The sequence below is a fragment of the Lacerta agilis genome, chromosome Z (assembly GCF_009819535.1).
Source record: "Lacerta agilis isolate rLacAgi1 chromosome Z, rLacAgi1.pri, whole genome shotgun sequence".
NCBI lineage: Eukaryota > Metazoa > Chordata > Lepidosauria > Squamata > Lacertidae > Lacerta > Lacerta agilis.
The window spans coordinates 3,266,396-3,282,260 of record NC_046331.1 but is presented as its reverse complement, the minus strand read 5'-3'; the positions used below and the strand labels follow the sequence as shown (position 1 = coordinate 3,282,260).

The 15,865-nt window shown below is 48.5% G+C and overlaps 1 protein-coding gene across 1 annotated transcript in view; it reads right to left on the bottom strand.

Moving 5' to 3' along the window:
- The window catches only part of COL27A1 (collagen type XXVII alpha 1 chain), a 247,580-nt gene extending 232,153 nt beyond the window's left edge, over positions 1 to 15,427 (bottom strand). Inside the window, exons 1-2 of the mRNA XM_033137129.1 lie at positions 15,275 to 15,427; positions 9,301 to 9,371 (exon numbers count right to left, since the gene is read on the bottom strand). Coding sequence (XP_032993020.1) covers positions 9,301 to 9,371; positions 15,275 to 15,348 — 145 coding nt within the window. The 5' untranslated portion in view covers positions 15,349 to 15,427. The remainder of the gene's footprint in view (positions 1 to 9,300; positions 9,372 to 15,274) is intronic.
- Between the last annotated feature and the right edge of the window lie 438 nt (positions 15,428 to 15,865).

Here is a 15,865-nt window from a genome sequence, read left to right as displayed (position 1 = left end):
TTACTTGGAGGAAGGCCTGGACCAAATTGAACGAACAAATATTCTGAGTTCTCCCAGGTGGAGGAAATAAGTCATGGAAGTCCAGCATCAGGATAGGATCCAGGCAAGATCCACCACTATGGTGACACTTGCCCAATGATCCTGGCCATGCCAGATACCTGTGTCTCTCAACCACCACTTAAATTCCCCACAGTGCCCCAGAGCAATGCTAGGGCAGGAGTATTGTGGGAAATTAAAGTGGCAGTTTAGATCCAGCACAGCAGCTGAGCTCAGATCCTGGCGCTGCTTCCCACCAGTGCTGGATAAGGCTACCAAGGCCCATTTCTGTAAGAGAGGGCCACACTGCAAGGGTGTCTACCTTAAAGTTGGAGACAGACCTGGGGGTGGGGGGGGGGGAGAGAGAGAGAAAAAAAAAAGAGACTTGAACAGCAGGCCCCTTTCAAAGGCTTCAGCAACCTGCCAAGAGCCTTAAAACACTCGTTGCCTGCTGATGACACAGGAAGGTCTTCCAATTCCCTCAAACCGTGCATAAATCCAGGGGATGCATACCGACGATGCATACCAACAAGGCAGCTGTGGCAATAGCACAGTGACTCCTTTTGGTTATCCTTAAAAGGGGGAACATCTCAGGAGTTCCTCCCGCCCTCGGATTTTATTTATTAGTTTACATTATCATTTAGATTTCTTACCCGTTCTTTACCATAAGGTCTCATGAGCTAGTTACAAGAATGTTTTTTTAAAAAAATACAATATTAAAATCAGTGAAAATTTACTATTAGATTAGAATAATAATTAGAATAATGGTGTTGGTCCTAAGATTATATATGCTTATATAAAAGGTTGTGTGTGTTGTATGGAAAATCTCCCTGCCGCCAAACATCCCGTCCTCTGGATGGAAAGAAAAATAGACAAAGACCAAATAAATAAGCAAAGGGTGCAGAATGTGTGTGTGTGTGTGTGTGTGTGTGAGAGAGAGAGAGAGAGAGAGAGAGAGAGTAATCAGAGACCAGCATATGACGAAAGCTACACATTGAAAGTGCCAGACATACTTCTGTAAGGAGGGAATTTCACAGCTAAGGAGCTACCACAGAGAATGCCCTCTCCCAGGCCACTATTCCCCACAATTTTGAAGATGGTGGAGCTACCAAGAGGGCCCGCTCTGACAATCTTTACATCCAAGAGGGTCTATAGGGATGGAGGCGGCATTTCAGATATTTGAGGCCCAAGTCTTTTAGGACTTGAAACACTGAGAACTCACATAACCGCTAAAGGGGCTGCAACTGGTGGCCTCACTCTGGAGTACCCTGAATTGTGCCTGGAGGAAAGCAGGCCACCAGTTGCAGCTCTTTCAGCGCAGAAGTTATTCCTACCCTCCATTTCTACAGTGAAAATAGGGATGTCCTGAAGAGGCTCCTCATGAGGCCGAAGGAACATCGCCCAGTAGTGGGTGCGAAGGCCGCTCCCCGCAAGGCCCTTTCCATCTGGCCTAGGGGGGCGGGCCCTGACTCACCAGCCCTACTATGTTAAATATGTATTCTGTAGTTGACCTCCTTTGTAATATTCTATTTTGAAATCTTTAAGATAATAGTTTTCTGTTATGTTGCTTTGACTCTATACTCGACTTTCTTCAGATTGTTTTATTGACTTACTGATTTAATATGCTGTAACCGCTTTGAGATTTTTCTTAAAAATGTGTATATGTATACACACACACACACACACTATATATATATATATATTCCTGAAGTCCGTTCTTAAACTGAGGCGCGCTTTCCCTAATGAGACTTCCCGCCACCGGTGCTCTTCCACCGTTCAGATTCTGTTCTTAGACCGAGGTAAAGTTCTCAAATCAGGACACTATTTTTGGTTTTGCGGAGTTTGTAAACCGAATCGTTCTTAAACCGGACTGTTCTTAAACCGAGGTACCAATGTAGATGTATATAAAAACATAATTAAACATTTAAAAAAACCTTCAATATACAGAATTGCCTTCAAACAGCTTGGGGGGTCTGGTAACTCCATACCCTTTCAACATTTCTCCAATGAAAATAGGGACATCCTTAGGAAAAGTGGGACATTCCAGGATCAAATCAGAAACCAGGATGGCTGCTCTAAATCAGGGACGTCCCTGAAAAATAGGGACAAGTGGAGGGTCTGGGTTATGTGAGTTCTTAGTGGGCTACCACCATGTATTAATTACCGCTGTACTTTTCTATCTACTCATCTACTCTTATCAATTACTGTTGTAATGGATTTCATGCAAGCACAGGCTTGTCGCTAAGTGACCACATCCAGCCAGACCCTGAGCTTATGAAACAGCCCTTAGAGATTTGTATTGCCAGTCATCAGCCCTTCATCCACAAGTCATCGAGTGTTACTCAGTGTACAAGACAGTATGTTGCACAAACTTGTAGGAGTCAGTCTTTATTCATCCCTTCCTTTCACAACTGTTTAGTGCAGTGGTTAGGGTCACTGACAGAGACCCAGGTTCATATCCCTGCTCTAGTACAGTGGCCATGTGACCTTCTCTACGGAGGGCAGCCTTTAGTTCTAAAGTATTCTCTCTTTGAAGGGTGGTCTAATTTCAAAATAAAGTACACTAACAAAGGAAAACAGGAGAGCTCTGAAATTGCCCATCCATTGTGGACAACAGTTGAAGAGCAAACTGAGCAGGCAAACAGGTCGCCTTGGTCACAGCCCTCCCCTGGCGAGAGGAGGAGGAGGAGGAGGAGGAGGAGGAGGAGGAGTTTGGATTTGATATCCCCCTTTATCACTACCCTAAGGAGTCTCAAAGCAGCTAACATTCTCCTTTATGATGAATCAGCATATGCAAATTTTATGCAAATCTGAGTCCCCATCTTTTACAAGCTATAAGTGATCACCTTACCACCCAGCTATGAAACTCACTAGGTGACCTCAGCAGCCAAACAGTTTTGATCTTCCTGCACCCAGCTGCCAGTCTCACACCTGAGTGGCCCCGTGGATGGGGCAGGTTGCTCAGGTCCCCAGCCTAAACCCCACACATATCTTCATAGGCTTTCTTTTCCCCACCCAGGAATGAGAGAGAGAGAGAGAGAGAGAGAGAGAGAGAGAGAGAGAGAGAGAGAGAGAGAAGTTTGATTGTTAAGTGTCAGTGCAGTGTGATAGTATTTTATTAAAAAAGAACTAGGCCGACAAATGACCTTCTGGAACGCAGCAGAGCCAACTATTCTCCGGCACAATGTCCCCAAGGGAATTGCCAGCAACAGATGAAACTCATTATAATATTGCTGGGCTGTCAGCCGAATGGAAAGCTCTGTGTGCCATCATCGTAAAGCAAAAGGGGAGGCTAACAAGCAGAGAGAACACAGCATAGTAAAGCATGTTCTCTGAGATCAAGCCATGCCATACGGCAATAGTGACCAGCAGCTGGCCTACAGGCCAGGGCCAACCCCCTCCCTAGCAATTTTTTGCTGATTCCCTATGTGTCTGGCCACATTCACACCACACATTTCAAGCACTATGATGCCCCTTAAAATAGTTGTGGCCAAAGAACTCTGGGAGTTGTAGAGTTTCAGAGTGCTATAAGAAGGACCACCATTCCCCTCACCATTTCCATAGTTCCTCATGAAGAGGGACTGATAATTGTACAAGGGGTCTCAGCACCCTTAGCAAACTACAGCTCCCAAAATTATTTGGCGGGAAGCCATGGCTGTTTAGAACGGTATCCCAGTGCTTTAAATGCATGGGCCAAATATGACCTCTGTTTCCCCAGATAAGGAAGGCTGGAGTTTGGAACTTGAGACCACAAAAAGAGTTCTGCTGGATCAGGCCAAAGCCCCTCTACTCCAGCACCCTGTTCTCACAGGGGCTAACCAGACGCCCCAGTGGATAGCTCTCCAGCAGAACCTCAGTGCAATATTGCTGTATCTCCTAGTGATTCCCAGCAACTAGGATTCAGAGGCATGCCATAGTGGCTAGCAGCCACTGGCAGCAGGAGCAATGCTTTGGGGAGTGAGGAGACCCTCACACTGCCATTATAAATTTTAATCTGGTCAAAGGAGATTAGCATGCCTGGTGGGTGTCCTGGTAGATCTCTGTAGGCCCTTTGGTGCCCACAGACTGGAATCCCCAACACTGCAGTAATCCTGCCTGGCCATTATTGGGGCACAGATAACTGTGTCCATATACTCTCCCTAAGAAGATAAGCAGAGCCCTGCAGGATCAAGCCAAAGGCCCTTCCGCCTTTCTCTTCCAACCACCCACATATGCTGAGATCACCACCCCAGTCTGCATCTGTATATGAAATCGCATTGCTCTTACACGTGGAATTATTTTAAATTGTTTTATATATGGAACTTTTTATTTGTAATTACACTTTCCTTATGTGATTATTGCAATTGCTTATTTGTTCTATAATTGCATGTTTAATTGCTGTAATCTGTTCTGGGGCCTTAGGGTGAAGGGTAGGTAATAACTCAAATTAATAATAAATAAATAGTCTGGGACGCGGGTGGCGCTGTGGTCTAAACCTAAACAGAGCCTAGGGTTTGCCGATCAGAAGGTTTGGGGTTCAAATCCCTGCCACGGGGTGAGCTCCCGTTGCTCGGTCCATGCTCCTGCCCACCTAGCAATTCAAAAGCACGTCAAAGTGCAAGTAGATAAATAGGTACCACTCCGGTGGGAAGGTAAACAGCGTTTCCGTGTGCTGTTCTGGTTCACCAGAAGCGGCTTAGTCATCCTGGCCGCATGACCCGGAAGCTGTACACCGTCTCCCTCGGCCAATAAAGTGAGATGAGTGTCGCAACCCCAGAGTCATCTACGACTGGACCTAATGGTCAGGGGTCCCTTTACCCTTTAAATAGTCTGGCATCCTGCAATTACAGTGGCCAACAAGATGCCCATTAAGGGAACCCCGCAAGCAGGACCTGAGTTCAACAGCAACTCTCCCCACTTGTGATTCCCAGCATCTGGCATTTGGAGCAGAGGGACAGCAGCTTGAAAGAAACTGTTGCTTCAGCAACGAAGCAGCTCAGCCGGCAATTTTACAAAGGAACTGGAGGGTCCCACCCCTTCCTGTCTCACAGGCCCTGATCCAGGCTGGTGCTTCCATGCATTTCCTCTTCCTCCTGAATAGCCTTACATGCAGCTAGCCAGGCATTTTGGAAGTGGCTCTGATGTTCCTGTGTGGCTCACTGTTTCCTCTGCTCCTGTGCCCTTGAGAGACACAAGATGGGCAGGTCTGAAAGCCGGGCAGGAACCGAGGCAGCTGGTTGTTGGGTTGTGGGAAGGGGAATGCTAGTCCTGGAGCAGGGGAACTCAGATTCAATGTGGAGACTGCTGGAGGCAGTGAAGAACAGTTCCTTTGGGCGACTGGTACACTGCCCAACCAAGCTTTCTGCCCTCAGCTAGACCCCACTTGCCAGACTTCTTACCTACAACCAGTCCCTGTATGTCAGTTTCCTCTCTCTTAGCCTTAGTGTTGCCCTTGGAGAACTCAGCAGGGAGTAGGATGGGAGCAAAACTAGAATTAGTTGGCTCTGCCCGTCATTGTCTCTGGCTCCACCTACTTTTGGGCCTTCCTTGCCTTCCTCCATGCTAGTCCCAATGGCAAAGAGCCACCACTGACTGGCAAGTCTAGCTCCTCTTGAGGAGACCTGGGGTTTGAGATCTGGGCTGGGGCTGAATCGTGACACCCCCTAACATTTTGGAAGTGGAACATGTGGCGGCAGCAGAAACAAGAAGACCCACTAACCACATATTCAGGCTGCAGCCACTTTGAATGGGAGAAAACCCATTCTCTCTTGTAGCAGAAAGAGTGCATTTTTCCTACTCCTTCGCTGCCTGAGATAGCTCCATAACTCAGCAAACCCATTCCATATGGCATATGGAATGTGTTTGCTGAATTATAAACCCTCTTCAGTGAAGGCAGGGAAAGAGGAGGAAATGGTTCTGAAGGACAAGCAAAGAGGCCAAGCCATGACCTGCATTAATGGGAAGATGAGAAGGACCTACACACCATCTACTTTGCGGAGTGAGGCAGAAGAAAGAATGTCTAGATCTCCTGGTAGATCACAGCATGATTTGCAGTAGATTGGTCAGTTTCCACCGTCCAATTGCTTAACTATGACAGCAACAAAATGACTCATTTTTTCAATTATGTTGACTAAATGAATAGGGGAACCAGGAATGGAGGACCCTGAGGTCTGTTCAAATCTGGCACTGAAAACATATTTCAGTGCTTAAAGTTGCTTAATTCTAACTTCAGTATACATTTTTTTTTTGCATCAGGTTTAATTTGATGGATCTTGAGATTCTAGCACAAATAAAACAAGATAGATTCTGCAAGCATAAAGTTTGCTCACAACTGAGTTCTAGTTCAAACTTCAGGAGTGATGGATGAGCAAGGATAGAAGGATGCTTGAGGTTTCCAGCCATTGGAGACCAACACTCATTAGTACTTCAGAGCCCAATGCTGCCATTCTAACCCCACTTACCCGGGAATAAGCCCCACTCAATTCAATAGGCCTTCCCTTCTGAGCAGTGTTAATGATAATGATAATAGATGTGGGACGCACCAATAAGAACATTAAGTGCAAGTCAGGACCATCAATTCAAGTACAACCACCTGTAAACAATGCAGAACCATCAACAGGCAGGAAGGCCATCATTCAGTGGCAGAGCATATGCTTTGCATGCAGCGAGTCCCATGTTCAATCCCTGACATCTACAAGTAGAATGGGGGAGTCCCAGGCCTGAAACCCTGGAGAGCCACTGCCAGTCAGTGTAGACAATACTGAGCTAGATAGACCAATGGTCTGAATTGACACAAGGCAGCATCCTAACACCACCAGCCTTCAATTACTTGATGTGTTGTCAACTAGGTTATGGTTCAATCAAAGATGAGTTGTCCCAGCTGCACACTACTATCAGATTCTTTTTCACAGGGAAGAGTCCAAAAAGACCTTGCAGGTGCAAGATGAGCTTGTATACATATGCAGCAGACTTCCTCCATTTCTAGCCACCCAGCATCCCAACCCTATCAAACATAATTATCTGGCAGGGGGAAAGTGGGTAACTTTCACCTCTAGTGTATATCAGGGCAGTGGCGTCGCTAGCCTCTGCGCTGCTGGGGGCGGCGGCAGCGCAGAGGCACCCCCTGGGGGAGGGGCACGACGCGCGCGCCGTGACGTCATCATGACGTCACGACGCACGTGTATATAGAAAGGGGGGATTTCCCCCTTTCCGAGGCTTTTTTTCGGCGGGGGGGGGTGGTGGTGACCAGCGAGGAGGGGGTGACGGGTGACCCCCACCTCGCTGGTCGCCCCCCCCGCCGAAAAAAAGCGGCGGAAAGCGGAAAAAGAAGTAGAGCGGCGCTTAAACGCGCCTGCTCTGCTTCCTTTCCAGGCTTTCCCCGCCCCCCCCCGCGGTTTTTTTCGGCGGGGGGGTGGTGGTGACCAGCGAGGAGGGAGTGACAAGGGTGACCCCCACCTCGCTGGTCGCCCCCCCCCCCCCCAAAAAAGCGGCGGAAAGCGGAAAAAGAAGCAGAGCGGCGCTGAAACGCGCCTGCTCTGCTTCCTTTCCAGGCTTTCCCCGCCCCCCCCCCGCGGTTTTTTCGGCGGGGGGGGTGGTGACCAGCGAGGAGGGAGTGACAAGGGTGACCCCCACCTCGCTGGTCGCCCCCCCCCCCCCGCCGAAAAAAAAGCGGCGGAAAGCGGAAAAAGAAGCAGAGCGGCGCTTAAACGCGCCTGCTCTGCTTCCTTTCCAGGCTTTCCCCGCCCCCCCCAGCGGTTTTTTTCGGCGGGGGGGGGTGACCAGCGAGGAGGGGGTGACAACCCCCCTCGCGGGTCGCCCCCCCCCCGCCGAAAAAAAGCGGCAGAAGCACCCCATCCATGTGCTGCTGCTCCGGGGGTGACGGAGGGAGCGGCGGCGCGTGGGAGTGGCGGGAGGGGCCGCCGCTTGACACCCCCACCCGCCGCTGCTCACCCTGTCACTGGGGGCGTCCCGCCCCCACCGCCCCTCCCCAGCGACGCCCCTGTATCAGGGGAAAGCCATGCACAGTATTAGTATAACAGCACACTATGCCTTTTCCAACTTAACCCACCCCATAAGTAGGGTGGCCACACAGCCTACTTTAGAGGATGGTCCTCTATTTGAAGGACTCATCAGCCTAAGCCCAGCATAAAGGTAAACAATCATCAGAAGCAGCAGCAAGGGTCACAAAGTTCCCCAGCAACCATAACATCTGGGCAGCAGACTGAGGTGCCACAGGGTCACCTGGTCACAGCCTCTCCCACTAGGGTGAAACACATTGCATATCTATTTAAATGGCAATTATTTCTAAATTTGCTGATGAATATAGGGTTGTATCCAACTAAGTAGAACCTAAGTTAGACATGTATGTTAATTTCAACAAGGCTACCCTGAGTAGATCTAACACTGGATACAAGCCATACTTGTTAGAAGTTACAATTTTTGTTCAATTTTTGTCCTCTTCCATCTTCTTTTCCCCCTAGTACACGAGCCACTACTCCAAACATTACCATGTATCAAGGCACTGCACATTGCTGGACATCTTTATCCCTATTCATATGAGAGAAAAGCATGGTTCTGCTTTAACTGCTGTCCCGGGCATCATATCTTTCTCACTCACGGTGACGTGTTGGCTGCAGTTGTGTGTGAAGAAAACTTAATATCTGAGCTTCGGCTCACAAGTAGGAGCTCCGTGCAACTGGAACACCTGGTTGTGTGTCCTGATTATGCTATTCCCCCCTACTCAAGAACAGCAGCTCACATGCTGGGTTTTGTTCTTCTGCAACATATGGATGTGGGGAAAGCAGATGCACTCAGGGAGGGCTGAGAGGGTGGCCCTGCTCCTCTCCCTGTACACTCATTCCCCTACACAGGAGTAGCAGGTGTTCTGTGGCAACAGAAGCACAACCAAGTATAAATTCCTTGTTAAACCAGGGGTCGCTAAAATGGTGCCTGTGAACGCTATGGTACCCTTGGTGATGAGGTAGTTTAGGTGGCCATGTTTTTTCCTCTTGAAAAATACATAGAGCTGAAGGAGGAAGTTGGAAGTTGGAAGTTTTCCACTTCCCCTTTCAGCTCTATGTACTTCTCAAGGCGCAGATCAGAGGATAGAGGGTGCCCACCCCTGCTTTTATGTTTCCTACCTTGCCTTGAGTGCTTCAAGGAGAAAAGCAATCAATGATTTGCTTGATAAAAGACTGTTCTTCACCCACCCACCCCCTACCAAAGTGAGTGGGAAAGGACTCTCAAAATTGAAGTGAGTGGGAAATTCTCAAAATTGAAATTTACCTTCAGGACCTCCCTGTGTGAATCCTAGGAAACAGGTGAAATAGAAAACGGTCCAGAAAAAAGGGAATCCCCTAAAAAGAAGAAAACACAAAAATTAGCCTACTTCAGTTTCAAAATATCTTCAGACACAAACTTCCAGTAACAGGTCACCAGCTAAAGAAAAGGAGAATATGGTTAGCAAGCGGAGCCTGTAACAAAAAAAGGCAATGAATTAGCCAGGGTTCTACTGGCACACAGTGATCCACAACCTTCCCATAGTAGCACATTGGCTGGCTTACATTGGTTGTAGGCAGCCAGCAGCATTTGAACCTGAAACATGAAGGAGAGTCACAGCACCACAGGAAAAGTGTGAGGGGTGGGGAGAGAACCTGCTTCCAGGAAAGCACTGGCAACAACCCCCCACCCTCCCCTCCATTTCCATGAAAAAGCAAAGCCAGCTTTCAATTATCAGGCCTGTAACTGAGAGGGGCAAACTTTCAAGGTAGGGTTTTCCTTATTTCTATTTTTCCTTTTATTAGCTGTGCTGAGTACACAGCCCTCCAGGTGTAGACCACTGGCCATGCTGAAGGGGCTACCAGTGACATCAGGCAGGCCACAGGTTCCTTGCTTCCCAGCTACCCCTTGGGGGAGGGGGGGACTGGATGCAGCCAGCAGGCTAAGTTCTTATCTTTTACACACACACACACACCCCCCTACACACACACACACACACACACACACCTTGCCAAGTTTGACATGTGGGTGACTTGCTCGTTGTTGGTGCTTACAAACCTTTTGGCCCAGCTGTTTTGGCTTGTATATGACACCAGACGGAGGGCAGGTTGAGCCCAAATAATTCCATGGGTCAGAGGTTCCCCATCACTGGTTTATCCTCCCCGCCCCCGCCCCCGCCCCCCACACCTCCATGCTTCCACCCATGCTTACAAACATGTTTCTGGAGGTCATAGACGACCAGCTGGCCGTGCACTTAAGAGCTGATATGTTACAGGTCTGAGTGACCAATGCATTACTGAGGGGAGACGGAGGTTGGTGGGGCTGTGTCGCATTTGCCATCAGGGACGGCTGCAATTGCCTACCCAGGTGCTGGGTTCTGAAGGCCGTCCAACGAAGCCTCAGCAGCCATCAGTCAACATGTGCCTTGGCAAGAGAGAGGGTGAAGGGGGTGGTGATGCCCGGCCCTTAAAGGTGTTTTCTAAATGTGCTCTTAGGTTTCCTTCTCTTTTTTGCTTGGCAGCAGGGGGCGGGGGAGGGAGTTACTGTTTTATTTGCTATTGCCGGTTTGCTTATTTTTAGTCACACTACTTGTTATATCAATATCTATTATGATGCTTGAAAACCATTTAGAGGCTGTCTTGCTGCTAAGAAGCAAAAATATAAATATCAGGCAGTGGTGCTCTAGCTCTGGATAAGCTGGAACCTTGTTTTTATTGTTAGGGAAAGGGCATGCAGAAGACCCCAGGCTCAATTCCTGGCATCTCCAGGTATGGCTGGGAATGACTTCAGCCTGAAACTCTGGAAAGCCAGCACTGGGTTTGATGATCCAATGGGTCCGGCTCTGTATAAGGCAGGTTTACATGTATGCGTTTCCCCATAATGGCAACCATCCACCTGTGCGCTCTCTCTCTCTCTCTCTCTCTCTCGCACACATGCTTGGTCTCTCTTCCCCCTCCCTTTGATAAATCTTAGGATTCCCTTTTCCAGCTCAGTCCCTTTCCACTTCTCTCTTCCCCCTGAAAGCTGCAATCATCCACCACTCCCATTCAGAGCCAGCTCTAAAGCCAGGCAGGTGTTTCCCTTGCAAAACGCAAACACCTAGCTCCTGGGGGGGACGGGACTCAACAGAGATGGCAGGCAGGTATACCTGGGCAAAAAGGAGGAGCCGTTCCGAGGCTTTCAGACATGCTGAAGCCAAGTCTGGGCAAAACAGAAATGTCTCTCTCTCTCTCTCTCGCTCTCTCTCTCTGTGTGTGTGTGTGTGTGTTTGTGTGTGGTTCTCTTCCCCCCCACCACCACTACTTTTCTGCAGAGTCAATCATTGGCAGACTCACACAATCTGCCAAATATGCATTTAAAAATTAGCTTGTGCTGAGGACGACGTAACCAGAGCATGCAGATATTGGAAGCTGTGTTATACCAGGCCAGGCTGTCATCTACTCTAGCAGCAACCCTCCAAGGTCTCAGGCAGAAGTTGCTTCCTGTCAATTGGTGCTACCTAATCTCTTTAACTATCAGCACTCTCTGTCACAATAAGAGGTACTTCACTTGCACACTCCCTTAGAAGAGAAGGCCCACAGCTCAAGAGCAGAGCATCTGCTTTGCATGCAGAAGATCCCAGGTTCAATCCCCAACCTGAAGAGTTGCTGTTGACACTGACCTCAGTAGACCAATGGTTTGTTTAGTAGAAGGCAGCTTCCTGAGCTCCCAATTAATTCAAAACAGGGGGCTGGAATGCTTTATGCTTAGGGTTACTGCCACAGTTCAGTATTATATGAGTGGCAGAGCACCTAACATTGCAGGTAGAAGGTTCCAGGTTCAGTCCCTGGCACCTCCAGCTATGACTGGGGGGAAATCCCTGCCTGAGAAGACTCTGGGCAGCTGCTGAGGTCTGTAGACAGTGCTAAGCTAAATGCACTGGTTGTCTGACTTGGTGTAAGACAGTGTTCTATGTTGCAGTTTCTGCTGAGCATACGATTGATCCGACCTGCAATAGTTTGCTGCAGACCTCTTCAACCTGGTGCCGTCGATATGTTGGACTGCAACTCCCGTGAAACCTGTCCAGAATGGCCAGTGCTCAAGTGTGATGGGACCTGGGGTCCAAAAGACCTTGAGAGTGCTGGTGAAGCCTGCCCAACTGTGGCCAATACCTCCTCAATGAGGAAGGTCTCACAACTGGAGGCTGAACTTTGGACCTTCCACCTGCAAAGCTAAATACTCCAGCACTGAGTTTTGCTCCACCGCATCCAGCATTGCACCCTGACTCTAACTGGCAGCAGCTCTCCAGCATCTCAGGCCAAGTTTCCCCCTGCCAGAGGTTGAACATGGGACAGTGGGACCTTCTGAATGCAAAGCATGTGCTTTGCCGCTAAGCTATAAATACTCCTAATGGACAACAGGAAGTTATACTAAGTTTGACCATTGGTTCAGCCAGCTCAATACTGTCTATACTGATTGGCAGCAGCTCTGCAGCAGACACTGCCAGTCCCACCTGAAGATGTAGGAGACTGAACCTGGGACCTTCTGCATGCAAAGCATATATCTCCAGGAAGCATGACACATTTTGAGGAAGGGAGGTTATAGATTCTGAAAGCAAGAGGTCTTCTTGCACACCTAATCCTTGCCCTCCACAACACTTCTGCATCACAGGCCCATGATCCATGCTTAGGATTTCTGCCTTGGTGACTGTGAGGTTTAACCCTTTGCTACCTGTCCCTACCCCCTCTTCCTGAGGGGAGATGAAGGTACAGGAACACAACTTTCTGATGCAGATAACTATTATTAGTTACTGGGTTTTTCCCCCCAATGATGATCAACTCAAAAGAAGAGGGCACAATCCCTATACCACATTCTCACATAGACAAAAGTCATCTTAGGGAATCCTTCCTTCCTCCCTTCCTTCCTCTCACCTCAGGGAGCTAAGAAAGGCCTTTTAAATAAGTTCACTCCCCAACCACCCATTCCAGGTTCTTGCATCTCTCTCTTTCCTCCTCCACTAGAGTAGACAATATAACACACACACACACACACATACACCTTCCATCAACCTTTTCCAGACCTTTGCATTTCAATCTTCCGACAGTCCTGCCTGGGAACAGTTGGTTTTCTAAAAAAAATCACTCATTTTTTGCCCTTAGCCAAAGCAGATTTCCCCCAAAGTACACCAAAACTACATACCCTTACATGTCAACACACACACACACACATATCTCCCATGGCCAGATTTCACACACCTCTCTGCTGTTCCTTGGTCAGGGATACAGTTAGGTCATTGGAGGCTCTCAAATGTTTGATGGTCTGCCCTGCCCTGTCCCCTTAAGATGGAAATGTGTTTTGCTTCAAATGGCATTATGGGGGGGGGGGCACTATTGGATAGCAATGTGTATTGGTTTGTTTACTTCAGGGCTGTTCATTCTGCCAGGCAGGAGACCAGACCTGTGCCTATTCTGATGGTGCCACTCTCCTTGATCAGATAGAAAGAGAAAGAGAGAGATCCCCTCATCCTCAGATCTTGCATCTCTGCCTGTCCATTGATCGGAACTGCAGTTAGGAAATTTTATACTCTAGACCTGATGATCTTACAGCCCTTACAGCCTTCTTTGTTTTTTCCTTCGCTTGCTTCAGATTGTCTTATGGGAAGAGTGGGTCTTTGGGGGCAAAGAACAAGCTGTAAGTTCCCTAAGCATAAGCAGTACTGGCTTACCACATCTAATGCACACCACCATCTAAAGACGGGTGGGCTTTTCAGTCTACAGTCTCCACTTTTTAAAGTGGGGTTTCCTTTTAGGCCCAGCCTGTACCTGAAATGAATTTAAAATTTGTTTTATATATATATATATATACATACACACACATACACACACACACACATAGTGTGTGTGTGTAAATGTATGTATGTGTATAATTATGTACATGTGTGTTGTGTGTGTGATATTATAATAGTGTGTGTGTGTTTTAATCATTTGGTGATGTTTCATGGGAAGCAATTCATAAGTGAAACAGGAACATAAGAAGCTGCCTCATACTGAGTCAGACCATTGGTCCGTATAGCTCAGTGTTGCCAACACTGATTGGCAGCAGCTGCCCTGGGTTCTGGGCAGGGGACATTCCCAGTCATACCTGGAGAGGCCATTGGAGGTCGAAACTGGGACTCTCGGCAATGCAGAGCAGATGCTCTTCCCATAAATCCCTCCCCGTGAACATGAATAGATTCCAGTCCTCATGGTTCTGAATAAAGGGCTGAATTAAAGAGGAACAATCTAGGATGCTGACTAACACCAAATCAGACCACTGGTCTGTTAAGGTCAGCATTACATAGACTGGATGAAAAGGCAGGGAAGGGTCTTTCCCAGCTCTACCCAGAGATGCTGGGGATGATGCTCTATCACTGTGCTACACCTCTTCCCCTGTGAAGTCACGTTGACAGTGTGATGCAGCAGTAAAAAAGGTGAATGTTCTTTTAGGCTGCATCAACTGAAGTATTTTAGTGTCCAGATTAAGGGAAGTAACAATCATGCTCTCTTCTACCTTGGTCAGACCACACCTGGAGTACTGTGTCCATTTCTGGGCATCACAGTTTAAGAAGGATGTTGGCAAGCTGGAACGTGTGCAGAGAAGGGCAACCAAGATGACCAGGGGTCTAGAAACCAAGCATTATGAGGAACAGTTGATGGAATTGGGTATGTTTAGCCTGGTAAAGAGGATATATGATACCATCTTTAAATACTTGAAGGCCTATCACATGGTAGATAATGCAAGCTTGTTTTCTCCTGCTCAGGACAGCAGGTCCCAAACCAATTGCTTCAACTTTCAAGAAAGGAGACTAAACATCAGGAAGAACTTTTTGATGGTAGGAGCAGTTCAACAGTGTAACAGACTCCCTCAGAAGGTGGTGGACTCTCCTTCTTTGGCGGTTTCTAAGCAGAGGTTGGATGGCCATCTGTCATGGATGCTTTAGTTGAGATCCCTGCATAGCAGGGGGTTGGACTAGATGACCCTTGGAGCCCCTTCCAACTCTGCAATTCTAAGATTCTACTAAATCAAATAAATAAAACTATCTAACTGCACCAACTGGGCAAAGTGCAACCCTCCATTTACTTTTTTAAAAACTTTTATAAAGGTGGTTTAAGAACCAGCCTCGCTGCGTTTGGGGTGCAAATTCTGCAGCGGGGGGGGGGCGACACACACACACACACACACACACACCAGAAGCACTCGTGCCCGTACCATTCTCACCTCCAGCTCCAGTCTTTCTACTCACCCCCTGCTCGCTGCTGCTGCTGCTGCGGCCGCCGCTGCTTTGAGTTTGGAGAGCGGTGCTAATTCCAGCTTCATCACGTTTTAGTGCATTGTTTCGCTGCGATCCCTCAGAAAGCTGCCTTGGGGGCGCATCCTTTTCCCCTCGAACCCCCCGCCTGCCTGCCTGCCCTCCTCCCACCCTCCCTCCCTTGGACGGGGCTCTTCAGCTCCGCAGCCCCAGAGATCCCCCTTCGCCTCGCTCCCGTTGCGCTCGCGCTCTTCGCTGCAGCAGTCCCTTGGTCGCTGGCGGAGGAGGAGGAGGACTTTTAAATCCCATTTAAGTCTCCGATCGCGGGTGCCTTGGGAAAAAAGGAGGGGAGGAAGGAGAAAAGAAACGGCACATTGGGAAGCGAAGCGCCCGCATGATCGCCGCCGGACGCGGGTGTCGCCGCCGCAGCTGCAGCCTTAGAATGGGATCCCGACACGCGTCTCCTTTCTCTCCCTCGCACCCACCCTCTTAAAAAAGAAAAATCTCAGTTGTGGGGGGGATACGATCCCCCCTCTTTCTTTCCTTCCCCACCTCTAAGGCACAGGGGCTTTGGTCAGCTATTGC